The sequence below is a fragment of the Netta rufina genome, assembly GCF_964035555.1.
Source record: "Netta rufina genome assembly, chromosome: 1".
Taxonomy (NCBI): Eukaryota; Metazoa; Chordata; class Aves; order Anseriformes; family Anatidae; genus Netta; species Netta rufina.
This window is the reverse complement of record NC_140123.1, coordinates 202,306,507-202,334,469: the sequence shown is the minus strand read 5'-3', so window position 1 is coordinate 202,334,469 and position 27,963 is coordinate 202,306,507. Positions and strand designations below refer to the sequence as shown.

General features: G+C 44.9%; 1 protein-coding gene across 2 annotated transcripts; it reads left to right on the top strand.

Moving 5' to 3' along the window:
* Positions 1–359: 359 nt before the first annotated feature.
* GATA3 (GATA binding protein 3) lies at positions 360–19,653 on the top strand (the record flags this gene model as incomplete). 2 transcript variants are annotated; one of them, XM_084295188.1, is made up of 5 exons in its annotated part: positions 360–600; positions 3,236–3,772; positions 6,613–6,755; positions 11,859–11,984; positions 18,227–19,653. In XM_084295188.1, 5 exons carry the CDS (start codon positions 360–362, stop codon positions 18,509–18,511), a joined length of 1,332 nt encoding a protein of 443 aa, XP_084151314.1. In that variant the 3' UTR covers positions 18,512–19,653. The 2 variants fall into 2 exon arrangements, with proteins under 2 accessions (XP_084151314.1, XP_084151313.1); XM_084295187.1 differs by having other exon boundaries at positions 6,610–6,755.
* Between the last annotated feature and the right edge of the window lie 8,310 nt (positions 19,654–27,963).

Here is a 27,963-nt window from a genome sequence, read left to right as displayed (position 1 = left end):
CTGCAAAAGAGCGGAAGATACCGAGGGGATCTCACTTCGTAGAGATATTTTTTCCCTCAGTTTATTTGTTTTCCTTTTTTTTTTTTTTTAATTACATTCTCTTTTTTTTTTTCCTCCTTTATTTTTATTTTTTTTTATTTTTTATTTTTGGAACCGGCCGCTCATCACCGCAGCCCCCCTCCCTCCGATTTAAAAACCAAAGCAAAACAGAAACAACCCCGAACTCGCCGAGCAGTTTTCCCCCTCCCCGACTCCGCACCGTCTCCGCACCGTCCTCCCCCTCCCACCGCCGGCCCCCCGCGCCCTGCCGAGGAGGAGGAGGAGGAGGAAGAGCAGCGGCGGAGCACCGAGCGCGGAAGATGGAGGTCTCCACGGACCAGCCGCGGTGGGTGAGCCACCACCACCCGGCCGTGCTCAATGGGCAGCACCCGGACTCGCACCACCCCACCCTTGGCCATACCTACATGGACCCCACGCAGTATCCTCTCGCCGAGGAAGTGGATGTACTTTTTAACATCGACGGACAAGGCAACCCCGTCCCCCCGTACTACGGCAACTCCGTGCGAGCCACCGTGCAGAGATACCCCACGGCCCACCACGGTGAGTGCCCCCCGCTGCCCCCCGGCCCCCGGCGGCTCCGAGCAGCCCCTAGCCTCGCTGCCGGTGGGCAGAGCCCCTGGGAAACTACTGCAGGGGGGCGATTTGGGGGTTGGTTTGGGAGAAATGCATCCCTACCCGGCTACTTTTCGCTTTCTTTTCCCGCTTTCTTTCTTCTCTTTACTTTTTATTTATTTATTATTACTATTCTTTCTCTTTTCCTTCTTTCCTTCTTTTCTTCTTTCCTCCTTCTCTTCTTTCATTTTTTTTCTCTCTCTTTCTCTCTTTCTCCTTTCCATCTCTCCTTCCTTCCTACTTCCCTTCCTACTTCCCTTCCTTCTTTCCTTCCTCCCTTCCTTTTTTCTTTTTCCTCACTCCCACTTTTCCCCTTTCTTGCTCTGTCTTCCTCTTTCTCTTTCATCTGTCATACTTTTTCCTTTCTCTTTCTCTCTTCCCCTTCTCTCTCACTTAGGCATTTTCCTCTTTAATTAGGCGAACAAGCTTTTCATACGGTGTTCAGTTTTTGCACAAGTAGCTGATCTTGAGAAGAAAAGCAAGCTGTAGAGCAGGGGTGTGAAAATGACCCCGCTGTCCTCACGCTTGGGATATTTCATTTGCACCTTGGGAGCTTGTTAGGCTTGATTTGAAAGTTTTGCACATTCACCCAGGGCCGCACCACGGCGCGTGTTGAAAACAAGAAAGAAGAAAAATCCCGAGGTGCAACCAGGTTAGGCACCAGCCCTGTTGTGTTTCCTTGTCCTGCAGGAAGGTAGTGAGCCACAGCCTGAGTTTTATTGCTGGGCCACAGCTTTTAGAGAGGAGGCAAAATACCTGGGGCCGATGGGGCCCAGGTCTGAGGAGGGATGAAAGTTTTGGTGCTATCTTTTTAAGAAGGATTGGAGCAACCCAGTGTACGTGGCTCGAGTTTGCCTCTATGGTTAAAAATTAGGGAAAGGGGGGAAAATAATAATAAAAAAATGAGGGAAACAACCAGTCGCTGATTTCCAAAGCCGCAGGGTGACCTCTCCGAGGTGGCGAAATCTAAAAAGTCTGAGGCTTGCCGTAGAAATCACCCCAAAATCAAGGCAAAGAAGGTGGGATGAGTGAGCTGGGCTCAGGGGGCTGCTCCCGGCCCTCGGCTACTTGTTGAGTGCGAGGCTGCATTATGCTCCGCTCAGTAACTGCATTGTTCGCCTATTAGTCCATTTAAAACAATTATTTCTAAGGATCAGCAGCCTTTGTCCTTTCTTTCTTTTCTCTTCTTTTCATTTTTTTTTTTTTTTCCCAATATATCAGCAGAAAGTGGAACTGCGGTCTCTCTGATCTAGCCTGAATATTATTTACTATGCTACTTCCTGGAGAAGATAATGAATCTTGACCCTTTCTACTCGTATAACCCACCTTCCCTTCCTTTTGAGCAGTTACTTTCAGTATTGTTCACAAATGTCTGGTACGGTGAAAAGTAGCTTGGAGATCTTCTAGACATGCACAAGCTCCCATGCAAACATACGTGTCCACACTGCACCCACTCCTTTGCTATCTGTAGCTCGATAGATCTGTGTTTGCATCTCTCCTTCTGTATATTTAGCAGTCTGTACACAGGTATCACGATACCTAAAGAGGTTAAGGACCTCTAGATGTCAATGTGTTTCAGAGCTTTATTAGCAGGCACAAACTTGCTCTCCTCCAGGTGAATAACTGTGTTTTTCAGCTTCTAGCGATTTGCTCAAGTCGCTGTGGATTTGGGTAGATTTGATTCTTTGAATGTTTTTTCACCAGGGCAGGAATTATTTTAAAATATTAGGTATGATCCCTTCAGAACATTTACAACCAAAGAAAAAAAAAAAGTTTGACTGCATAAATTGAAATAGATCTAGTGGTCTCCCTCAACCTAAATCCAGGTCTGTATTTTAAAACACAAATGAAAAGCCTTTTGTGATACGAAGGAGATGGAGAGTTTCTTCTCAGACAGTTGGCACTCTGCGTGTACCATATTGTCATGAAAACGCTGTCTAACGTTTGAGGACAGCCTGATGGATTAAAAAAAAAAAAAAAAAAAAAAAAAGAAAGTAAACTGGGGCAGTATGCAAAGTTTAGTAGCCCTGTTGGAAAGGTTATAATTCCTTTTTTGGGCATCTTCTGGTCTTCTTCGTTTGGCCAGAATATGCCCAGGGTTTGTAGCCCACGGCTGCTTTTGGGAAGTGACTGACAAATTATTTTCCTGCTAAGAAAAATAATTTCTGCAGCAGGGGCTTGGCAATTTCACACGGGATCTTTCCTTCGAAGCTTGCCTGGGAATGTCTGGGAGGGAGAGGGTGAAGCAGGGCTGGCCAAATCCCGCTTCTGTGTCCCAGGGCATCTTTGCTCAGGGGGTCCCAGCCCAGCTACTCGGTCCTGCATGATCAGGGCGGCCACCTCGGAGCTATGACACCACTAAAAGTTTAATTTTAAATGAGGGGAAGCCGAGGGGTCTGCACCAGATGCCATTTTTCTTGCTCGCCCCGCACTCAGGATCCAGTGGAGCTTTTGGGGAAGGAGGGGAAGGGATGGGGGGCACAGGCTGGCATCCCCCCTGGCGGGCTCACAGGGGTGCAAGGGGAATGTAACCGGCTTTTTGCTGTACTTTTTTTCCGCGCAGGGAGCCAGGTGTGCCGCCCCCCGCTGCTGCACGGCTCGCTGCCGTGGCTGGACGGGAGCAAAGCGCTGAGCAGCCACCACAGCGCTTCCCCCTGGAACCTCAGCCCTTTTTCCAAAACCTCCATCCACCACAGCTCACCGGGACCCCTCTCCGTCTACCCACCCGCCTCCTCCTCCACTTTATCCGCCGGCCACTCCAGCCCGCACCTTTTCACCTTCCCGCCGACCCCTCCCAAAGATGTGTCCCCGGATCCGTCCATCTCCACTCCCGGCTCCACCGGCTCCAGCCGGCAGGACGAGAAGGAATGCATCAAATATCAGGTGTCCCTGGCCGACACCATGAAGCTGGAGTCGTCCCACTCTCGGAGCAGCATGGCCTCTTTAGGGGGAGCCACGTCCTCCGCGCATCACCCCATCACTACCTACCCGCCGTACGTCCCAGAATATGGCTCTGGACTTTTTCCCCCCAGTAGCCTCTTAGGAGGATCGCCTACCGGGTTCGGGTGCAAATCCAGACCGAAAGCACGGTCAAGCACAGGTAGGGTTTTTGGCTTTTATTTTATTCTATTTTATTTTCTTTTTTTGTCCCCAATGCTCGGGAGAGGGGAGGAAGCAATAGGGGTGGCAAAGAGGGTTCACGGCCACATCCTCCACGCACAGAGGGATGCGCATAAACACTCGTGGGAAGAAAAAAGGGGGAAACTTGCTGACCCTACAGCTTGCCCTGAGCCGAATCCCCCCTTATTTAGCCTGAGGGATGCGGGGTCTCCCCTTCCCTTCCAGGGCTCCTGCCCCGGGGCCGATCCTGCCCCCTCCGCCGGCCCAAAATATGTGTGCTCAGCTGCGGAGTCTGACGAGGAAGCGAAACCGAGGGAACCGCAGCATTAGTGTATCTCTCTGGATTTTAATAATGCCACTTAAATCCCGGCCAACTTCCCCCGCCTGCCCTCCGCCTCGCTCAGCCCAGGGCCTCTTCCCATGCGGCGCCGGGAGGCTGGGAGATGTAGAGGGAAAGGGGGGGTGGGGGGGCGGGATTTGCCCTGAGCTCACCCCCGGCCCCAGCTAGCTTCTTTGCCCCCGGATCGGACCCCAGAAGCATCCCCCCTAGGGAAAAAGACAAAGGAGAGGCTGCTGGGGGGGTCCTCGGCTCCCTGCGCATCCTGCGCGGCTCCGCTGCGCCTGGGGGGGAATTGTGAATTTGTGGGCACCAAAGGGTGCTGAGTGAGTCCGTGTGTGTGTGTGTGTGCAGAGCAAAGGGCGACTAGTCAAAAGGCTTTTTTTTTTTTTTTCTCCCTTCTTTCAATATATATATATATATATATATATATATATATACATATATATATGTATATATATAGATATATTTTTTTTTTTTCCGTGGAGGCTGCTGCAGGGTTGCCTGGCATGAATGAGATCAGTTTTCAGGGTTTTTCCAGGGTGACATTTACTCTGTCTGTCTGAGCAGGGACTGTCTCTATTTAGCTGATATGTTTGAGCTAATCCAATTATTTTCAGACTGCTGCACGCGACAGTTGCATTGTTTATCCAGCGCCAGGAACTTTAATAGAGTCCGGATGCGGTTAGAGTGACAAAAAACCCCAGACCTGTATGTTTTGTACATGAAAGCAAGAGAGAGAGAGAGATGGAGTGAAACAAAAGAGAGGGACAGACACTCAAACGCTCTCAGAGTGGCTGCCCCGGCTAACCGGAGGGAAAAAAAAAACGACCCGGGGATGACCGGGAGCAGCTCCCTCCCGGCCCCGGCACGGACCGGTGGCTTCTGCGGGGCCGGGCTCCGTCTTCGTCCCCTGCCCGGTGCCCTCCGAGCCTCAGCTCCAGCCGGGGCACCGGCTGCGCGGGATTTTCAAACTGTTTTGCCCCCCTCCTCCTCCTCCGTCTTGTTTTCCTTTTGCCACTTTCTGTTACTTTACCTTCTAGAAAGACATCTGCGGTTTGAGATAAACCAACCCCGAGAGCAACACCTATTTTTTTTTTTTTATTTTTAAAGTCGATTTTAGCAAGCTGGGAAGCTCGCAGACAAAGGGGGATGGGGCTAGGCGAAGGGCTGCAGGAAAAGGAGGGAGGGGGTGTTTTTGCAGGATGAAAGAGGGAGAAACGGCTGCATTTTTTGTTTAATCATTCTAAGGTTTTTTTTTTTTTGGAGTGTGGGGAGAGAGGGTTTTAGTGCAAAGGTGCTGGAAAAACGGCTGCCGTTTGTGGTTAGGGTGCGGATGCCTCTTGCTCGAACGCAGCACGGGCTGGGGCAGCGGGGAGCTGTGTGCTGGGTTAGCTCTGCTCCGGCCAGTGGAGGTCTGCTGCAGCTCTCAGATGGCCTACCAGTGTCTTTAGGTGCAAGAAATACAACAGCAACCGACTACCTAGTCCTCTGAAAGTAGCTGGAAGGAATGACTGCATCCCCTAAATCTACATCCCCTCTGTGCTGGGAGCCAGTGGGTTGGGGGAGACCCCCCATCACCAGAGAGAGGATAAATGGGTGTCAAAAAGGAGAGGGAGAAGATGGAAAATACTTTAAACAGGCATGGAACCGTTTGGGATCCCCCAAATTGGTGTTGGACCATCAGGCTCTACATGCAGTGGGAAAGGCAGAGAGGTTTCTGCAGCCCTGACTGCTGAGCAGTGAAAGCTTAATTGCAAACCAATATGCAAACCAATTGCAAATCAATAGTGGGTATCAGCAGAGTGATTGTGGACTGGCTAGCGATGGAGGGTGTTTGGGTTGTTCTATGGTTATTTTGGGGATTCCAGATTTGACTTGACCTAAGGCCAAAGGAAGAGCCTTCCTGGGTCGTGCACCCCCTGCAAGCCAGGGAGATGTTCCAGGAATGACTCTGGGGTCCCCATACACATTGGGAAGGGGTTCATGGACAAAACTTTGGTATCTCAGGAGGGTCAGGAAGTCCTTTTATAGCTTGTCAAGGTTTGTCTGGTCCATATAGTGAGATGGGGACCACAGAGCCATAGGAGCCCTTACGCCAGAGGTGATGGGGACCCGCCAACCCCCTAACATCCTTCCTGCTGGAGGGCCCTAGGGATGGGTGAGAGTTTCATGGGAGCCCGTCGAGCTGCCCTAGGGTTTGGATGAGAGAACAGAACACAATACAGCTGATGGTGTGGGGGTGTGAGGATTGGGTGGGCAGAATCAGCCCCCACCAGGTCTGAGTGCCCCCACCTCTGCCCAGGATGTCCTTCAGACATGACCTCAGGACTTTGCTTTGACATCCTGAGCATGGACAGGACAGGCAAGGTCTGGCACAGATGGGTCTTTTGGAGGGTTTTTGGGGGGTGGGGGGAGCTTTCTCCATCCCCTTTCACCTCTGCTTTCCCTAAGTGATCCATGCGCTCTCTTGTTTCCAGAAGGCAGGGAGTGTGTAAATTGTGGGGCTACCTCAACCCCCCTGTGGAGAAGAGACGGCACTGGGCACTACTTGTGTAACGCCTGTGGACTCTATCACAAAATGAACGGACAGAACCGGCCCCTGATCAAACCCAAGAGAAGACTGGTGAGTTTCTGCATTTGTTTTCTTTTAAATGTATTTATTTATTATTATTTATTTTTCTTTGCAACTTTTGCTTCTTCTAAACATCCTGGGATGGAGAAGGGAAACTTATCCAGCCCCAAAATCTCGGCCCACTGTGCCTGAGGGCTGGAAGGGAGGATGCTCAGAGGGATGCTCCCATGTGGCACGAGCCTCAGTTTTCTGTTCCTATTGCAAATTGCAAAAGAGGTTTAAAAAATCAAGATCCAGGACTTTTTGTAAGCCAAAAATGAGCTTTCTCCTATTTTGTGATAGGGCAGAGGTCTTTGTGCAGTGCTCCTGCATGGCAACCCAAGGATGGTGGCTCTCTCCAAGGAACACGGGCACTTCCCAGTGACCAAGGAGATATCAGGAGAAGAGGGTTTCTCTGCCCCCCCCCGGACAGCTCCCTGTGTATTTTCACATTCCTTGGTGCCATGGAAGGGGACCTGAGCTGATGCTGGCTCAGCTGATGGTCCTGGTAACTTTTGTTCCTGGTGTGGTCATTTGTCCCCGGGCACCGTAGGTCTCCAGCCATCCCATTGCTGCCACCAGGTAGGGGATGGCAGAGGTGCGCATAGCCAAGTGTGCACCCACAACAACACAAGCTGGGGGAAGGAGAGATGCTTGAATAACTATTTGAAATAATAACGAACTCATAGTTTCAGGCCTCATGACCGTAATGTACACAGGCAATATATTATAGCATCCCCAGTGATCTATTTATGAATTTCCCTGGAAGCCACAAAAAGGTCTGGAAGCTGTGGGCACGGCTAATAAATGCGCTGAAGTATATTTGGCAAATAATCAGGCAAACCACAAGGGGAAAAATATATCAAGTGGGGGAAAAAAATATGTTCCCTGCCTGGGAAGTTATTGAATGTTTCGAATCAAGGCACGTTTGGTTTCATTTGGATTAAAAACGTGAGCAGGCTCCTGGGGGCTGCTCGGAAGGTGGAGGAAAAGTGGTTCTTGCATCCCCACAGGGTTTTGGGGCTGATGGAGTGAATGGGATGTCTGCGGCGTGCTGGTGCGGGAGCTCGGCCGTGCATGTTCAGGGATGGACGCTTGGTGCCTTCCCCCGCGCTTTTCCCGTGCAAGAAAATGTTGGTCTCCCTGGGCTCAGGCTTGTCTTTCATAGCCTCATTAGGAAAAAGGAAAGGCTTTCTAGGGAGGGAAGTGCAGGTTGGGATTTTTAATTTTTGGGCAGCTCTCTCATTCTCTTCTCCTCCTCCCCCCGGCCTTTCTGTCTTAAACACACACACACTTCGTTTTCTTATTTTTTTCCCCTCTCTCGTTCTCTCTTTATGTGTAAAGTTAACTTCCTAGGAAAAAGCTGCCGGATATCTGGGCCCTGGAGATAACTCATAAACAACAGCTCCGTTTCCCCAGCCCAAACACACAGGAGCTTGAGTGTATCCAAACAAGCAGAGGGGGAGGCAGGATAGGAAAGCGGCTGGAAAGGGGGTAGAGTTTTCACAAAGTGTCTGATGGAACCATGAAAGAATGTCCCGAGTCACCCCAAGCCCGGCACATGTAAAATGGAATACATAAATAAATACATTTTGAAAGGTCACTCTTGAGAAAAAAAAAAAAGGAAAAAAGAAAAAAGAATGAAAAATGTAAAGAGAGACCTTGTCTTGCACAATCACTCCTATCTTGGGCATTTCAGTTAAAGTATAAGTTGCAAAAATTTCCCGTTCTGTGCACATAACCTCTGCTAAGTGAGAACTTTGGATTTTTATTTTTTCCTTTTTTTTTTTTTTTTTCCCCAGCACTGCCTGGAAAAACATACATTTATTTCTATAATTGTATATATTTCTTCTGCTTTCTGTCTATATTTATTTCTCCTGCTTTCTCAAAAAAAAAAAAAAAAAAAAAAAGAGAGAGAGAGAAATCAGAAGGCACCAGAGCCAGACCTGCATTCACATCTCATTGTAAAGGGATGGGGACACATGTGCCCGTGGCTTGACTTGATCTTCCCTGGCGAGTGGGCAGGGGCAGGCAGTGTGCGCACAGAGGCACAGGGTTGGGGGCAGTGGCATGCACCTCTCGCTCTGCCACAAACTTCCTGCCTGACCTTAGGGTAGTTTTGTAGGCTCTCATCCCCGGCGTGTTACAACTAATGAAAGGGCTCCGATGGGCTGGAGAGGGAAGTCAAATAAACCCTTAGATGCTGAGAACCCAGCCCAAGCTTTGTTGAGTTTAATGGGTGGCTTTATGGGAGATGATGGATCAATCTTTGCAGCTGAGAAGATGCAGGGAACTCAGCTTCATTTTGGGGGGGAGAGTTGTGGCTCTGGAGGCATTGGTGGGGGGGGCCCAGGATTAAGCAGGTGGTACTGAGCCACCACTGTGGTTGGAGGGTCTCCATCCCTCTTGGAGACCCTTCCCATCCTCATCAAAGCCTGTGGCAACCCCATCACTGCTGAGACAAAACCTTCATCTGAATTTTCTCCCTTTCCCTGCCCATGTGGATGCAGAGCTCTCAGTTTCCCTGTCCGGCTGCTCTGGTTCTGGAAGGACTATAGGCAGTTTCTCTGAGGGAATTGGTGAATGGAGTCTAATTTAGGAAGCTGTCACCTACAAATTTTTGGACACCATGTGTAAATTTGGACACAGAAAACACCCCTAAAATAAGTACCTTTATCAGCGCTTGTTTCCTCTTTCTGCACCCTCCTTGATTCCACCTTTCCATCAGTGTCAGCACAGCCAGCTTTTGCATGAAGTTGTGTCCTCGCTGCTATCCAACATCTGGTCCTGCAGAGGACACTGGGCACCCTATTGCCATTCCATAACGTGGTTAGGATTGGGTCAGTGATGAGTATCAGTGGAAACCATTCCCGGGAGCTTTTACAATAGAGTTATTATTCATTATTTCCTGCCTGCTGCCGGTGTCTCTGGTTTAAATTGGTGCCACGTAAAAGGTACAGTCTGGGACTGAAAGAGAACAGGGTTTAAAATATTCAGATTACGATGCCGAAGTTTTGTAGGGAGAATGTGGAAGATGGAAGAGGTTTTAGAGAAGACAGTGGACATTGTGATTTATTTGTGTATTTAAAGTTAGCCAGTGAGGATCTGCTTGAAATCCTGAAAAGGTAGCAAGGTGGTGACCAAGCTTGTCTTTAAATGCATTTACCATATGAGAAATTACGGTGAGCGCTGCGTAGAAACCCCAAATGTCTTCAAAGGGGATGTTTCCCCTGTGTGGGCTGAGTCAAATATCACTGGTTTTTAGAAATTTCCTTAGGCTTGATTTTTGGGTCTGATAAGGGCAAAGCTGCCACAGAGAGACTCAATCCAGCCTCCAAGCCATCCGTGCATGGCCCCTGGGTTGTGGCGAGCACGCGGCTCTGCATGGAGGTACGTCCATGCTGTACATGAAACATGCCTACCAACCCAGGGATTTTGATGGGAAGCAAATCTGGGGCCCTGGCACAGTCTCTAGGAGGACAGGACAAAGGTGTATGTGTGCAAACATGTCTTATGGCTCTGCTGTTTGTGGTGGGGTGCCTCAACCTCTTTGGATGGATTTTTGCAATCAAAAAATTTTCACACTGCCTGGTGAGAGCCCCTTGCTCTCAGAGCAGGCACTCTGTGGTACTTCCTAATGCTCGTGGGCACAACGATATTTATTTTTCAGGCAGTTCTTTTTGTGTAATTAAAAAAGAAAAAAATATTCCTACTCTATCTAAAACAAAACCAACCCGTCCTCTCTCCACCTACGCCACATTCAATTATGATTAAAATTGCAACATGACCTAACAAGAGTTGGTATTAATGCTAGCGCTGTGCCAGTGTCCATGTTTGCATTTTGGGTTTGCTGTACGGTATCCAAAGATGCGGTACTTTTTTTATTTTTTTAAAGTTGGATGTGCTACAGTGTGCTGCTGTGTGGGGTGAGGGGTAAATTTGAAACAGTAAGAGCACAAAAGAGAGCATTAAAGGCTCAGTTCTGCAAGGTGCCAAACATAGCTATGATCTGGCAAATCGCTTAAGCACATGTTTTAACTTTAAGCACATGAGCAGTCCCATTGAAAGCAGCACATCGGGATGAAATCAGAGCTCTGGGACTGTGTCATGTTGATGAAGAAGAGATAGGAGTGGGATCTAAAGGTCTTTTTTGGGAGCTGTAGGCACTTGCACACACGCAGGCATGCATCCACATTCATATAAAAGTGTGCAAACTCCTTTTCCTCCTTCAGTGGCAGAAGGACAATTTGTATGCCAAAGTTACAGTTTTTAAATGATAAGCACGAATTCATACATGTGAATGAGAAGTGACTTGGCTAGATTTGTTTTTCCTAAATCATTATCACAGCTAACAAAAAAGCTTCTTTATACACCTTGACACTTATACTTTTTTTTTTTTTCTTTTTTTTTTTTTTTTGTTCCTCCCCTTCTCCCCTTTTATGAAATGGTAAATTCTTTTTTCAGCCTCATTACCAGTCCTTAAATAAACATGAAGGTTGAGGCTGCAAAAGGGTGTAATTAAAAAGTCGGGATTCTTGCTCTTCGCCGCAGTGTTATTTCCGATCTGGAGCACGTATCCTTTGAAGCGGAGCCGAATTTATGGGACCAGGCCACACTTGCGGTCGGACCCAGCTAGCAGCTGCCCACCAAGCACGGCGCGGGTCTCATCCGGCGCTCGCCGGAGCTGGCGTGACTCATGCCATTGACTCCTGCAATTGTTGGTTCAGGCCCTGACTGCAGAATTAGACCCCTGGGGGGTCTGAGGGAATTAAGATGGAAAGACATGTTGGCATTTAAATACTATTTTCCCCTCTGGAATGGGCTGTGCCAGCAGTGCTAATTTTGATGAGTCCTATCAGAGGTTTAGCACTCACTTTTAGGATGCCCTTTGGCACCCGATTCAGTTCATATATAATTTGGGATTAAAGTACCTCGGGGATTTTTTCCAGAATTATTATTTGTTCTCACAAGCCAGTTTCTGGAGGCCTCTGCCGACGTGCGTCAGTCTTGCATGGTTGATGTTTTCTTTCTCAGCGATTTTGCTGATTGCACCTTTTTAATGCGGGCGTTTTTCTCTCCCTCTCCTCTCCCTCCCGTGTCCCCCCCTTCCCGCAGTCTGCAGCCAGGAGGGCGGGCACGTCCTGCGCGAACTGCCAGACCACCACCACCACCCTGTGGAGGAGAAATGCCAACGGCGATCCCGTCTGTAATGCCTGTGGGCTCTACTACAAGCTGCACAATGTAAGTGTGACGGTAGCGCTCTGTAGTGGGGCCTCCCTTCTCATGCTCAACAACAGTCCAAACTCTTCCCCGTCTCGAGGATTTCCAGTCTTGGGTGGTGCTGAGACCTCCTTTATCCCTTTGGGGACCTTGAGGGTTGGAGCAATGAGCAGACATCCCCTCGAATGTAGTCGATTGGACTTGGGAAGGTATAAAACAGGACAGTCCATGGGGAATATTAGAGTTTTCCCATGCCTGAGCCAAGAAAGGAGGGGTGGATCAACACAGAGAGACGTTATCCACTGCTGATCGGGTTCAGTGTGCTGGAAAAGACAACACGCCGTCCTGCAAACCGATACCCCTTCTACGCACAGCTTGGTTCCTCCAGCAAATATAAGCTCCGCCAAAAAAGCAAAATGTGCCAGCAACTATTTAGGCCTTTCTTGGGTTTGTGGCTATCTTTGTCCTGTCCCTCCGCCAGTCCCCAAAGATGATTTATTCAGGTCTCGCATTTGCCCCATTTGACGCAAGCGATTCCTAAACCAAAAAGCTTGATTTAGTTAGTGGGTTGTAGTCTGCTCAACCTGTGATGTGAATTTTAAGGCATCTGTCATGGAAGGGAAGGAGAAATGAAATGCCTGGCAGATTTAATCTAATATCACCATGCAAAGCCAGCTTGCAGGAACCAGAGATATGTGCCCCAGGGAAAGAGCTAAAGGGATCTGAAAAGTCTTCTCCCCAATAATACTGGTAAAAAGGAGTCTTAAGGCAACTCGTGTTACTCTCATTCCACATGTGGCATTAGAATAATTATAATGTCAGAAGAAGGAAGAGACTTGCAATTTCTGTGCTTTGATATCACTCTTTTTTGGGGTTTTCTAGTGGTCGTTTGCTTTATGTTTGACTTAGAAATATCAGGCTACGTTTTGCCCTCATGTCTACCCACACAAACACATCAAAGATGGATCGGGTTTCATGGGGCAGCCAAACCTTGTGGTGTTTCAGTCCCTTCCACTTGTTATTTCAGGCTCTTTGGTTTCTTGGGATGAGTAAACAAGTTTGGATTAAGTAGGAAAAAAAAAAAAAAAAAAAAAGCAGGGTAATTTTTCACCTGTTCTGTGAGAGGCATCTCCCCTGGAAAAAAGGAAAATGTGTTTACCCTTTAGTGGGCAGGCGTCTCAGCACGTTTTGAGTCCTATGTAGCAAACAAAGCTTGTCATCAAACTTTCAGTGTGATCACTGCAAACAAAAGGCTGGCCTAGGCAGGAGGAGTGAAACCTCTTAGAGTATCACAAGAAAATATTCTCTGTTTGCTATTTTGGCAAGAAGGCAGCAAGGTCAGCCAGCCTCACTGGAGGAGTCTATGCTTGTGCTCTGTTTTCACTGGGGCTGTGCAGCCACCAGAGGTAGGACTTATATCACATAGCTTGGGATGGTAGCAGCAGGGACATATAACTGAGCTGCTTCACTTGTACCCCAACGAAGCCGTTAGAAGGAAATAGTGTCTTCTCGGGTGCCACTTTTTGGATGTGGTGGAGGTGCTTGTGTTTGGACAAGATGATTTGCACCCCCAAAGAGGGTTCAGTTTCTCCCCATGACTACAAAGGGAGGTAGAATGCTAAGTTCAGGTGCATCTGCACTCTAGTCATCAGACTTGAGGAATTCCCCTAAGGTGTCTGAGTGCTGGGGTTCTCCAGAAGCATGCCTGTGAGAGCACCCGTTCCCTCTCTCCTTCTCTTTTTTACACCAACTTGTGAACCTAATTGGCCCGAATTGACCCCTAGATCCACTGTTTAGGAAAGCTCTGATCCAGCTGTGAAATTTGTGACATGGGGCAGGCCTTGAGCACATTGGAACTGTTTTCATACTCATTAAACACACAGTCAGCTGCTGAAAAGCTCAGCACAGCTACTTACTGAAGTCAAGTAGTATCTTGCCTTATGAGCAACTCCATTAATGGGACCTGCTTAAATGAAACCCCTAGAGGACTGAGATACTGTGTGCAGCAACAGAAATAGGCAAGGGTACTACAATGTAGCTATGAGTGGGTAGATCCTTTTCTTTTTCACATTTTCCCAGTAGCTGATGCATTATTATTACAGTGAGAGATGGGCAATGTTGCCGCTGATTGTCCTTGAAAATACCACCCTGAGCTTTAAAGATTTACAGGGGCAGAGCACTTAAGCATTATTCTGCAGCCCAGTGTGGCTTACGAAGTGTGTGGCTGTGAAGGCTACACTGTACTTCAGAAATAAAATATGAGCTTTTTAAAAATATTTATTTATTTATTTACTTACTTATTTATTTTTTCGGGGACTGGTGGTAAGGTGGTGGTAGCTTCACTGAGATGCCTTCTATTTTCTGGCTGCTGGGAGACAGGACAGTAGGAGCTCTGCTAACTGCCTGCTGAGTGGCACTGGCATCACCCTTTAATCAACTCAAGGACAAGTTTCCTTGGCTTGTATAAATTGGTCTAGTAGATTAGAGTGAAAGACTAATGTGTATAGGCTGTGGTCCTTCTCCTTTTGTGTGTTTGTGTCTTCATTGGTTCTCCATTAGGCGTTGGATATACACAGATTTTGAAGACTCACCATAGCATGTCCCTGCCGAGCAGCAGAATGTGTCTGCACAGATCTTATGTCAATGCCAGCTGAAGTCCTTCGGCTGCTTGGAAGGCTGCTTCACTGTGGTTTAGGCTAGGCTGTAGGAAACTTTTTTTTTTTTTTTTTAATTGCTTTGAGTTTAATGAGTTTTTCTTGGACCTTCAGATCATTAGGTTGTTTTAATGGATTGATATGAAGATGAAACTTGCCTGTTTTTTAAGTCCACGCCAGGAAGGATTACACCAAAACTATTTTTTTCATGAGCTACATCAGTTTGTTTTGCTGTTGATTCCCAAGGCTGAAGCTAACCTATTTGTCAGTAGGATATTAGCAATAATCATAACAGTCTTGAGGTGCGTTTAGTGAAGCTGTTTGCTTTTCTCCCACTGACTTCAACAAGAGCCAGCTCCATTAACACCAATATTAACAATGACTAATATTTCACATTGATATGATGCCTTTCATCCTGTGGCATCCCAGAGAGCTCTCTAAGATACAGCCACTCTGGAAGATTAACCCAACGTTGTAATGACTATGTCTAAAGGATAAATCCGCTTCAGTGACAGGACCTTATTGAGGTCAATGGCAAAATCCCATTGGCTTCAGTCAGAGCAAGATCAGACCTATAATATCTAAGACCATCCCCTGGATTTGATCTGTTGAATGTGAGGCTCTTGTCTTTGTTATTTCAGTCCTTCTTAGAAGTGGGATCGGCCTTCACTCACTTCAGAGTTGGGTAGGAGTGCCTGTACCTCACCTGAGGTGTGCAGCAGACTGGCCTGCACCCATAGAAATGAGTTAGCCACCATTAATTTTGGTTGAAGTCCTCAGAAAAGGTCTTTGTTTCACAGTATCCAAAGGCAGGGCAGTCAATGCTTTGCATATGATGAAACAAAGAGCATAATTCCTGCCCATAATTAATTGGCTCCATCTGAAATTAATGAATTTCATATACATGCTTTGGGCTGGTTTAATTTTAATTTAGCATGTGTTTGTCATTTTTATCACAATGAATTTTCATGGAGAAGGTCTTCCCTCCAGGTCTCTCATTTCTCTACCCCAGAAGCAGAGATGAGTCTGTGGCTTTGATGATTTGGGGACCCCTTTAACTTTGCTATGACTGGCTTTTGAAGTCAGCACAAAACATTTCCAGCTTTCTGTTGTGACTGCTGGTCTCTCTCCTCCTGACATTTATCTGAATCTTCATCTGTTTGGGTCTGGTACCTGCTAGAAGGGTGAGACCATGACAGCAGGATGATGCCATCAGCTGGGATGGCATCTCTGATGCAGGGCTGACCATGGCTTGTCACTACCCTCAGCAAAACTCACATCCTTCAGATTCACATCAAATCATGGTCAGGGTTGATCTGTTCTCTGCGATAGAACAAGACATGAAAGATGTGGCTTTAAGGAAGTGGTCAGTGTTCTGCAGGACAGAGCACTAAGCATCACAGGGCCAGGACCCCTGTTCTTGATCCCAGGGCCAGCACAGCACCAGTCCCAGCACCAGGCTAATGTAGCTTTGCCACCACAAGCTCCTGAGCTTTTGTTTGCTGCTTCACCTGGAAATGAGTTCTGGCTGCCCTTGAGCCTTCACATCATGATGCAAATCCCTGGATTTGAGTTGAGTTCATCAGAGATCAGGACTTCCAGGTCTGCTTTGTCATTGCTGCCTGGTGGGATTCACCTGGGGCTGCCTCCTGCTTTTTAAGCATGGGCAGCACATCCCTGCTGGGTGACTTACAACACAGCAGGCAAAGTTTTCCCATCTCAGGCTGGAGCAAAGGGCCTTCCTTGTGTGCGTGTCCCAGTTCCCTTGGTGAGGACAGGAAGCCGAGGAGAAGGGCGATATTGTATTTAAAGCCTATGACATTTGAGGTTTTGGCTTGTTGCTGCCCTGAGGCTGCTGTTGATCTGCACATGGGCAGCTTCATCCCTCCCACCTTTAGCTGCTGGCAAGCCAGGCTGCTCCCTCTGGCTGCCTTTATCCAGAGGTAATCAGCCTTCCATACACCCATTTTTTTTAGGATGAGGTGAGGTTTCTCGTCACTGCTGGTGTGGAGAGCCTGGGGTCACTCATTGAGACTGAGATGACGAACTTTGGGATGCTCCTTCCTCTCCCCATGCCCCTGTCTCCACCAGTAACAGGGAGCTTTTGTATCCTTGCCCCCCTGGGGAGAGAAATCACTGAATGGTTCTCATGCTGTGGGGAAAGGCACCAAGCAGGGGCTGATAAGCAAGAAGCTAAACTTTTCTGTGATCTCAAAGAAGGGAGCGCTTTGTTCCTTGCACTGGCTGAAGATCTTGCAGCTGAAGATCTGCTCAGGATCCCTGCAGGAATCACTTTCCATTGTCCTTCAATAAGGATGAAATGGTAGTTCTTGGTGGACAGCAAATGTTTCTTCTCCCTTTTCTCCAGTTTGCAGAACACCCACCAGCACTGCTGTGTGCCCACATGTATTAGAAGAAGTGGTGCTCAGCTCTGTGGGGTGCTGGGCACTCCTGGGGGCTTCCTTCTGCCTTGGGTGGAATTCTGCAGAGGAAGCACAGACTCATGTCACTCCCCAAGTACAGATTTTTAAGGGATTTTTATGGATGTTGGATGTAGAAATCCCTTCCCAAGTGTGTTTTTTGTGGGCTTTCATGACACCTGTGCTAATGCATGTTGTGATGCTGGCTGGCTGTACAGCAACAGGAGTTTCTTATAGAACCTTCGCTACCATTTCCTAGCTGGGTGTGTGAACAGTCATTGCTGTTGCCAACAGCCTTGCAGGAGAATGTCATGCTTTAGGTTTGAAGGATCCGAGAATGGCTGAGGTGGGAAGGGACATTTGGGTCCATCTGCTCCAACCTCTGCCCAAGCAGAGCCACCCAGAGCAGAGTGCCCAGGAACCAAGTCCAGGTGGCTTTTGGAGATCTCCAAGGAGGACACTCCACCACCTCTCTGGTTTTCTCCAGATATATCTTAATTCAAGCAGGAAATGCTCTACTGTGCAGCACAGATACCTGTTTCAGGCCAAATATAAACCTAAGAAGCCTTAGAGATAAAACCAGATCGGATAAGGTAAACCTGAAAGGATGGTCAGTGCAAAATAATTCCAAAACAAGCAAGGAATTCAAATACCTGTCGCTTTTATGAAGACTTTGAGCGGCACCCTAATGCCACTGTGAAAGTCTGAGACCCCTGGGAGCACTGAAATCCCAGCAGCTGTTGCCAGTAATGGTTTTAGATCAGTCAGGAAGCCTGGGGGTGAGTTGTTGTCTGCAGGGAATATTTCAAGGTGATAATGATTGGTCTTGTTCTTAAACACGTTGCAATTACCTAATGTGCAGATAGCTGAAATTTTTCAGCTGCTGCAAGTTATTTGGGTATGGTTTGCTCCTGTGAGGCTCTGTACTTTTCTGTTGTTTTATCTTTAGAAATTTCAGCCAAACCTGGAATTTTCTGCAACTCCCAGGGGTGGGTTTCACCCTGGTTTGAATTTTTGGGGTGGTATGGGGTTGTGTAGCCATGGTATGTGGGGCGGGCAAGGGGAGGAGGGGGTTGCTGGATGTTCAGCTGAACCTGGGCACTTTTCTGGGTATGGGGGTATGTGAATCCAATGGTGATTTGGGGAGAAGGGATGGAAGCACAAAAAAAAATAATATATTTTTGTTTAGATTAACAGACCCCTGACTATGAAGAAAGAAGGAATTCAGACCAGAAACCGAAAAATGTCTAGCAAATCCAAAAAGTGCAAAAAGGTCCATGACAACCTCGAAGACTTTCCCAAGAGCAGCTCCTTTAACCCTGCTGCCCTCTCCAGACACATGTCCTCTATCAGCCACATTTCACCCTTCAGTCACTCCAGCCACATGCTGACTACACCGACACCGATGCATCCTCCATCCAGCCTCTCCTTCGGACCTCACCATCCCTCCAGTATGGTCACTGCCATGGGTTAGCGATAGACTCCCCTGCTGAATGCTTACAGTCTCAAAATGAGAATTACTTTATATACTTGCATTTTTGCAGGCGTGTGGTTATGGGTCTGACGTCCCAAGTCAAATGGGAGGGGGAAAAAGAATAAAAAGTAAAAATAAAAATGTTATTTGAAGGCGTAAGAGCGAAAGTAATAATAATAATAATAATAATAATAAAAAAATAAAAAGAGAAAAAAAACTACAAAAAGCACAAAAAAGGAAAAAAAAAGAAAAAAAAAGAAAAAAGTAAAAAAAAAAAAAGTTTTAAAAAAGTGATGTTTGCCACTTTTTAAAGGAACTCACTATGGCGTCTATGTATTCTTACCCACTGAATCTGGATACCATTTGTGAATAAGCCATTCAGAACTTGCATTCCCTATTGGACAGGATCTCTAGTGCTGTGAAAAAAAAATAAAATAAAATAAAAAATGCTGAACATTGCATATAACTTATATTGTAAGAAATATTGTACATTTGAGGAAGACTTTATTGCATCTGGAGAGCTGTAAAGATAAAGGCATGAAGGACTTCGAGAGATTTTTTTTAAGGAAAAGAAAAAAAAAGAGGACGGGAGGACAATTTAAAAACAAGAAAAACAAACAATGCAGACCAAGAGGAAACGCGGTCTTACGAACAAATGGACCAACTGCCAGTCATGTCTTCTCCTTTTATTTTATTTTATTTTTTTTTCTTTTTTTTTCTCTTTTTTTTTTTTTTTTTTTTAAATTTTGGTTTCTTTTTCATTTCCGGGGAAGGGGAGGGGGCTGGCTAGAACGGTTTTGAAGATGCATTAACTAACTAACTAACTAAATAAATAACTAATTAAATAAAACCTGTAGGGAGAACATTCATTTTGGGCCATGGGCCTTTTACATAGGAAGTACCAATGGTGTCAGGCAATCAGTGTTAACATGCGGACATTGCCAACAAGGGGTTTTCAGATAGCCATTCTCCAGGTCTATACGCATTGTGAACAAGTTCCTGTAATTGTTGTTTGTATGTATAATTCAACGCACCAAAATAAGAAAGATGTAGATTTATTTCATCCTATTATACAGACTGAATGGTTGTACAAATTTATTTACTGCTAGTGATAAGACCTGCTTTTTTGTTTTGTTTTCATATTTTTTCCTCTTTTTTTTTTTTTTTTTTGGAGAATAAACTAGATTAAATTCTGTTGACTTAAAAGTGTTTTGTGCTTGGGTTTGGAAAGGGAATTTGTTTCTTTTTCATTATTTATTATTATTATTATTTTTAGAATTTGTTTTGATGGTACTTATTGCACAGTTACTATGGGGATGGGGATGTGTGTCTTTTTTGACTCATGCGGATGGTCGATGCAGTGTTTATGGTGGCTTGATAGAAAAAAAAAACACAAATCAAACCAAAAAAAAACCCCAAAACAACACACCACACAAACGAAAACTGACAAAACAAAACAAAGAAATAAATCATCTCCAAATAAATGGGCTGCATGTCACCGTGACCCCACTGCCTCCCATTGGGCTCCCTCCTCCCACGTGGGACATGTCCCTTTTGCTCTTCATTCACCATGGTGCCACCCCTATATCAGTGACATCTTGGGACTGGGGTAAGTGCAAAGGTACAGCAGGACAGTTGTAGTCCTGTCTACTTTTTGGGTAGGGTTAGGAAAAGCCTTAAGACTTTGGAGAGAAGTTGTGTACTTGCTGGTGTAACCTGGAGGTCTAAATCAAGATCTTGATGGGAGACTGAGATGGTCCAAACCATGACCTTGTGCTGGCAGGAATGAGCAGAACTTGCTACAAAAGGCTGGGTTTGATGGTAGACAGAGGACAACCCCAAAAACTGGGGGAACCCTTCCCTGCATGAGATTTTTTGAAATAATACAGTTTATCTTAATATTATTGTTAATAGTAGTGATTAGCTCTTACCATATGATTTCTGATGGTTTAATCCTTAGGAAACAGTCCTTTTAGTCTTTGGTATTTACCCACACAACTTCTTTAAACTGTCATATGGTTTGGGCATTTACTTTCCAAATGAAGCGTTAACCTTCTTATCATCCTGGTCCCTTTGCTGGAGATATAAGCATGATGTGATAAGACAGAGGTTTCCAAGACTGTGAGAAAATGATTAAAAAACAAAACAAAACAAAACAAAACAAAACAACAAAAATACACTCCCACCCTCCAACCTTAAAACCCTCAACAAATGTGACCTGCAAATACCTATTTGCAAAAGATGCTATTCTGAAACCCGTTTTTCATGGGAGAAAATCCATGGAGGGTACCAGTGACATGGGCTCATCTTCTTCTGAAGGATGGCTCATGGGATTAAGGGTGTTTCATGTGAGAAAGGCTCACAAGACCACTTCAAAACTTTCAAGGTGATTGTACACAAGGTCCAAAATTCTTTTGTTTTGGGAATTGGGAAGAAAAGAAGGGAAGAGTATTAACCCTTATTTATTTTGTTTCTCCTTTATTTCTAAATGAATCTACTTAAAATACCTCTACCACAAAGGAGGATTTGGCAGACGTAAGCGGAACAGGCAGTAATTGTTTTGTAATGTTGTATATTATTTCCTTTTGACTCTGTTGACAAAAATATGTAAAAAGCTCAGAACAAATGGCACACATTTAAAATCCTATGTTAATCACCTTTTTACTTTCTCAAGGAATATTTTAAGCATAAAGACTAAATGTTGAAATAAAGCACAGTGAAGAATTACTAAGATAAAGATGGGGATCTTGTTGGCTCCTAATTAATCATCTGCTAACTAGAAAGCTATTTTCAATTAGTCTGACAAATCAAAGAAAATAATAATCTTTGCTGATATTAAGCTTTATTATTTTTTAATTCATGATGCTACAACCTTCTCCTCTTATAGCTCATCAACAGATTGCAGTTGAAATAAGATATTTGTTTCAGCTCCTCAGCAATGGTGTAAATCAAACAAAATCTTGCACTCATGTATTATTATGTTTGAATATTTCCATTTGCTTTAGAAGGAGATGGCTTTTTATTTTTTTTTATTTTTTTTTCCTAAAACCTGGGAACACTTTCTTGCAGTTTCCCTCTGACATTGTTTCATTGGTCTTAGGGTCACTGAGTGAGAGGAAGCGGGGTTGGAGCCAGCTCAGAGAATGAGCATCCTGAAACGGTTTTTAATTTTTTTTAGGGAGTCCTTACTTCAGATATCTTATATCCGAATGCTGGGACCTGAATGAATGGGATTACTTACATTGCACATACTGCTTACTGTCCAAGATGCTAAATAACACAAGTGGCTGCCAGTTTCTCACTTATGCCTTTTATCTTTTCCCTTCCCTTCCCTTCCCTTCCCTTCCCTTCCCTTCCCTTCCCTTCCCTTCCCTTCCCTTCCCTTCCCTTCCCTTCCCTTCCCTTCCCTTCCCTTCCCTTCCCTTCCCTTCCCTTCCCTTCCCTTCCCTTCCCTTCCCTTCCCTTCCCTTCCCTTCCCTTCCCTTCCCTTCCCTTCCCTTCCCTTCCCTTCCCTTCCCTTCCCTTCCCTTCCCTTCCCTTCCCTTCCCTTCCCTTCCCTTCCCTTCCCTTCCCTTCCCTTCCCTTCCCTTTTTCCTTCCTAAAGGTGGATTATGGAAAAGCCAAGAAGCATTTTTCCTGGGCAGACATCCTGTGAATAGTGACTCTGCATTTCTTCATTTCTGAAATTGCAGAGAAGAACTGATGATGGGCAGGTTGTAGCAGGAAAGACCTCTGAGTCATGACTCTACTTCGATAATCTATATTGTGTAGAAAACACAGTGGAAGTCATTAGTGGGGGTCAAATCTTGTGCTCTTTATGCAGGCAAACTACCTTCTGTGAATTAGCATGAGTAACAGTTGCTGTGCTGATGTGACTGTGGCAACCACTTTCTACTGAAGATCCCTAATGAGTGCAATAGGAGTGCCTAAGTATTAGTTTCAGTTTTATTACCTTGACTTATCTGCTTTAGTTAAGTTCTCACTTGCAGCGTTGCTATGAGAGTACATATGTGCACACATACATATGTGCACACAAGCACACACGAAATATTGAAGGGATGTTTTTAAGGTTGCCGAGGCTGCTTCAAGGCTGAGAGACACAAAGTACTGTTGTAGAAAACAGTTATTTTTCTTCTGTGCATTTGAGCTATGTGTTGTCTTAGGGTGCATCTACACCAGCACTGAGGTTTAGCCACTTTTGAAGCAATTTCACAGTAGGTCCAGTTTAGGGTGATGGTATTGTACCTTGGATCATCCAATATGCTTTCCTTTTAGATGATCCCTTCTTAATGTGCTACTGCCTGTAATGGGAGCTGAGGCCATGTGCCTAGACTAGAACTAACCTGAAAATACCTCCTCAGATACGGCCTTTGTGTCCTCAGTGCAGATTGGTTTTCCCTCCAGATTCACTCCTATTTCACTGCACTACTTGCTAACTCACACATTACCCTAAATGGTGTGTTCACGTACTCCTTTTTGGTCACTGAGACTTCTGATTTGCTTGGGAATTGTTGTAGTTTGGGGGAGAGTGAGGGTGGGCAGTGATGGGACTAGAGGAAACCTCTCTTGTTTTTTTTTTTTCAGTGTTTGGGATAAGAAAGTGGAGATGTTTTTACGGAAAAGAGCTGTAAAGTAAAACTTAAAATAAATCATATTTATTCTTACCTCTTCTACAGAGGTGCTATATGGCATTGGGAAACAGCCTTGTGTGAAACTTCCCACGTGTCTTGTCATATAGGAATGAGCACTAATTGTTTGATCCTCCTTCTTGGGGATGTCTGGTTTCACACCCTGAGGTCTGTTTTGCAGAAATGTTCAGTGTTCTCGGTGGTTTCTGAAGCAAGGGGATCTTGTGCCTGGGTTTAATGCTGCATAATTCCAAATTCTGTAAAAGTTTTTTTTTTCTTCTTCTTTTCTTTTTTTTTTTTTTTTTTTTTCCTTCAATCTGAAGTGCAAATCCCAGGCTTCATTTCTTCCATTTCCCTCTGTCCCCAGATCAGGAGAACAGATAAAAACTCGTCTCCTCAAAGATGTGTTGTGAAAATAAATACACCACTTGTGAAACGCTTGGATGCAGGTTAATGAGTGCCACTGAAACCCCACAAGCCTGTGGGATTTCCTTCCCTGTGCCCTGAGTGAGGCAAAGGAAAAAAACCTTGGGTGTTAGTGCCATATGCAGAAGGAAAAATGGAGGTGGAGGGAGGGTGAGTAGTTCAGTCTGGTGTTTCCTAATGCTTTTTTCTTATTTTTTTAATCTTCACGCTTGTTTTATGAAAGTTTTTTTTTTGGTCATTGTTGCATTCTTCTGGAAAAATATACGTGTATATGTATAGATGGATTAGTAGTGTGTTTTCCATACCGTATCAGAAAAGGAAATGTGGTATGTGTCATGCCTATGTGAAAGAGTGTCTAGACCTAGTGAACTGGGGGATGACTGTTGACATCTGATGGTCTTTACTGGTTGTCCAACATTTTGTGTGTGACCACGTGGCTATCTAAGGTACTCCTATATGGCAACCAAGACACAGCACAAATGTATAGCAAATTTATACCTGTTTCACACAACCCCCTGAGGCCACGCAGACTCTGGGTGGATGTTGGATCACTCCATCTTAGGTGTATATTTCCCTTGTTATAAGTTTAAATTAAGGCTTTGACCTGCAGCTCAACTCATTTTTTTTTCTCTCAAGGTACAAAACACCTGGTTATTTAACCTGTCCTTTTACATTTCCAGTCTGGGTTACTGTCGACTCCAGAGGCACTGAAATAATTCATGAAAAGCTGTCCTCTGGGAAGACAGAAGTGACTGAAATGTTGAGGGAAAGCTTGCTTGTGAGCCTCACAGACTGACATTCATTCTAACGTGGATAATTAGCCAAACTTCTGGATGTGTATTTAGGCTTAGCCCATGAACTGTTTTAGTTTCCAGTTAATACTATATTGCAGTATTATAGTGCAATCATTTGCTTAACTATTTCTGTATTAGAACCACACTAATCTTCTTACACTACTTGACTGGATAACTTTTTGCTTTCTAAGCCACAAATCACCCAGTGGTGTAAATTGGGCTGGTCCCCCTGACTGCAAGGAGAAGGGCTGCTAGATGAGCCATGTTGCTTTATTCCAGGTCAGGATACAACCCTTCAGCTCCAATTCTGCTTTTAATTACTCTCTCCCCTAATATTCACCAGTCATACAAAAGCTTCCTCTCTCAGCTGAGACCATTATGAATAATTAAGAAGTCTGGAGAAGCAATATGAACTGCATTAAATGCATGTGTGTGTGTCAATGACTGTTGGTGGCTTCTCAAGATTGTTCTCTTTCCTCCTCAAGACTCTTCTCTTTCCTCTAATACTTGGACTGTCATGGCCAGTGAGCCAGAGGAACCTTCTGTGCGGAAGGTGAACTGAAGAAGATGCCAGTTGCAGAAGGTCATCCCTTTTCTGCATGGATGCAAAAATGGTTGCTGATGAATTTATTTCCTGCAAAGTCATGCTAGAGCAGATTTATAGATTTTATGATAGATTATAAACTATATTTAGGGACTCTGAGGAAACAGTAATGAATAGGCACAGGTCCTGAACTGTGATCTTGGGTTGCAGCTGCCTCATAATAGATTTTTTTTAAAGTACCAGTTTGGGACAGGAAGTGGAGGGGAATACAGAATTATGCTGGGCCTTGGGAGAGGAGGATCCTCAAGTAGGAGTTGAACAGGACCCATGGGAAAGCCAAAAATGAGGAAGGAGAGACAGAACTTATGATGAATTTCTGAACAGTCACCCAGGGCCTTTCCATTAATAGCAGGCAGGATGTTTTCCTTTATGAAAACACAAGTAAGTTTGTCAGACACTGATAACCTTTCTATAAGAATTTTTGTACTGTGCATACTATATAGATGTACATAACAGGGATATTATTGTCTGTTAAATTTCCATAGGGCGGCTTTTCTATAAAAACCTGCACATCAAAAAATGTTATACATGCATATAGGCCTGTCAGCCTTGTCTGTATTTAGTTGGCCTTTTCCAAAAGAGTCATGGGAGAGAAAGGTGAAGACCTATGAGACTCAATGATGTATATCTGTCCCTGTTGCATATGTATGGGTCTTTCACAGAAGCCACACAGGAATGGCTGTTCTCTTTGCTCTGTGGAGTTCCCTTTTGCATCTGGGCATGTCAAAGCCAGTTGAAAGCTCTGCTAAGGACACCTCTCATTTACCCATTGGCAAAGTTACTTGAAGTGTCATGCAAATGCTGAGCATCAAATTCAGTGTCTATGCTTTGAATCACTGTTCCAAAATATTATTTTTTTCTGTTCTAGTCCTCAGACTGGACAACATGCAGGTTTAGTTTGGCTTCTGGCTTTAGCAGCACATTTCAGGTTTCACTTGTCCATGATACAGAGAAAGTCTGTTCAAATTGTTCCTGACCTGTTCCAGAGGAAGCAGCTGGCTTCTGGGGGATTTTATTTATTTATTAGAAGACAACTGGGTTGGAAGACAGATAGGTTCCAACAGGCTTTCCAGGCCTTCCACTGGTATGTCTTCACCCCCCACGCTTGAAGATGTCAGGCTGGTCAAGCACATAAATGCTTATTCTACTTCAGTAGGATGGGTCAGGGTAGAGTGTGTTGGTAGCTTGGACGATTTAAAATGTTTTACAACGACTTGTATGATTTACAAATGAAATCCCGTGTTCTCATCACATTTCCTTTCCATTCTCTCTGGTCTACATGATCCACATCTCTGACATGATATCATGCATCCTTAGTGTGTGTGTAAAGCGAAAAAAACCTCAGGCCTGCCTTCAATCTTTGAGGGCCAGGTCTTTTTCCCAATCTTACTAAAATCAGTTGCCGGGTCTTATTCTTTGCTCACTCCTAGAAATTACCAGGTTGCTTTGACTAAATTCCAGGCCACTGGATACCCAAATCTTCTCTCTACTCCACAGTAAATCTCCTGCTTGGTTGGGAGCACAGACAATTTTTCTTTTAAGACAATGAGAAGATGGTAGTTGATGTGAATCCAGTGAGAGAGGCTGGAAAACATCTATCACACCTATAGATTATTGATTTTGATGAATGTCTGGAATGAGCCTGACCCAGATAAGTGGATTCCCATGGCTTTAGGATAATCACAACAATTTCTATGTGTTTTTAGATAGCTCTGCAATGTATTCCAAATGTCTTTGGCCAATTTTCAGCTTGGTATCTGATTATAGCTTAGGAAATATGGGCAGAGTGCACTAACCAAGTAGGGGATATTCTCTTCACACTGCCCATCTGCAGAGCCATTTGCATCATTCTAGCTGCAGGAGTGGGTGAGGAGCAGTGATATCTGTGATAGACCTAAAGGCCTACATGAACCTTAGCACTTCTCAGCATATCAAAACATATCTCAGGAGGAACAACACCCACAAACATAACTCAGCAGACTGAGCTGCAAAACAGTCTATTCTGTACCTCTTCTACTAAATCAAACCCAGTCTTTTCCTGTGTGCAAAAATGTATGATCTCATTTCTAATTCACCTACAGTCAAGTATCTTCTGAGTTCATTCCCCTGTCTTAAGCACTCAATCCGGAAGACTTTCCCATGACCTTGGGCCTTCGCCCAAGTAATGACTTGCTGCCACTGTTATTTGTGTTCAGCAAAGCAGAGGCAGCTTGCACCAGGAAGTACAACAGGATTGATCCAGTTGGTTCAGCAGTTGATTCAAAAATATGAATCTACTCAGATCTACTGGAAGAAGAATCTTCTGAAAAGTCCCTCTTCTTTTCTTTAAGGCCCATCTCCTGAGACACAAATGCTCATGGAAAGACTCCCATCTTGATTGTCAACCTTGGATCATGAGCAAAGGGTGGATGGTGGATATTCTGGGCTGTCAGCCATTCTGTCCTCAAAGGAACAGACAACCTGTCAGAGGTGATCAATAAATACCATTACGTGCCCTGGAGCATGAGGCTTTTCAAAAAGAAACTCTCAGGAGAAGATTCAAGCCCAGGATGTAATATTGAGCACATTCAACTGATATTCAGCGCAGGAGGTTGTGATGATGGTGGTCTTCATTCGAAATGTTCACAGTACATGTATCCTCAAGCAATGAAAAAAGAAGTGGAAAAGTGGTGAACTGATCCTTCTCTGTCACATTTATTTTTATTTTATTTATTTTATTTTATTTTATTTTATTTTATTTTATTTTATTTTATTTTATTTTATTTTATTTTGTTTTGTTTTGTTTTGTTTTGTTTTGTTTTATTTTATTTTGTTTTGCTTTGTTTTGTTTTGTTTTGTTTTGTTTTGTTTTTTGTTTCACTACCAGTATCCTGGTATATTCCTTTATAGCTAAGGAAGGTGGAGCTACACCTTATTTATAATGGAGTGGGATCAGCATTTGGATTGTGTCCTTTTACATTTTTAGATGGTCATCTCTGTCCTTTTACATTTTTAGATGGT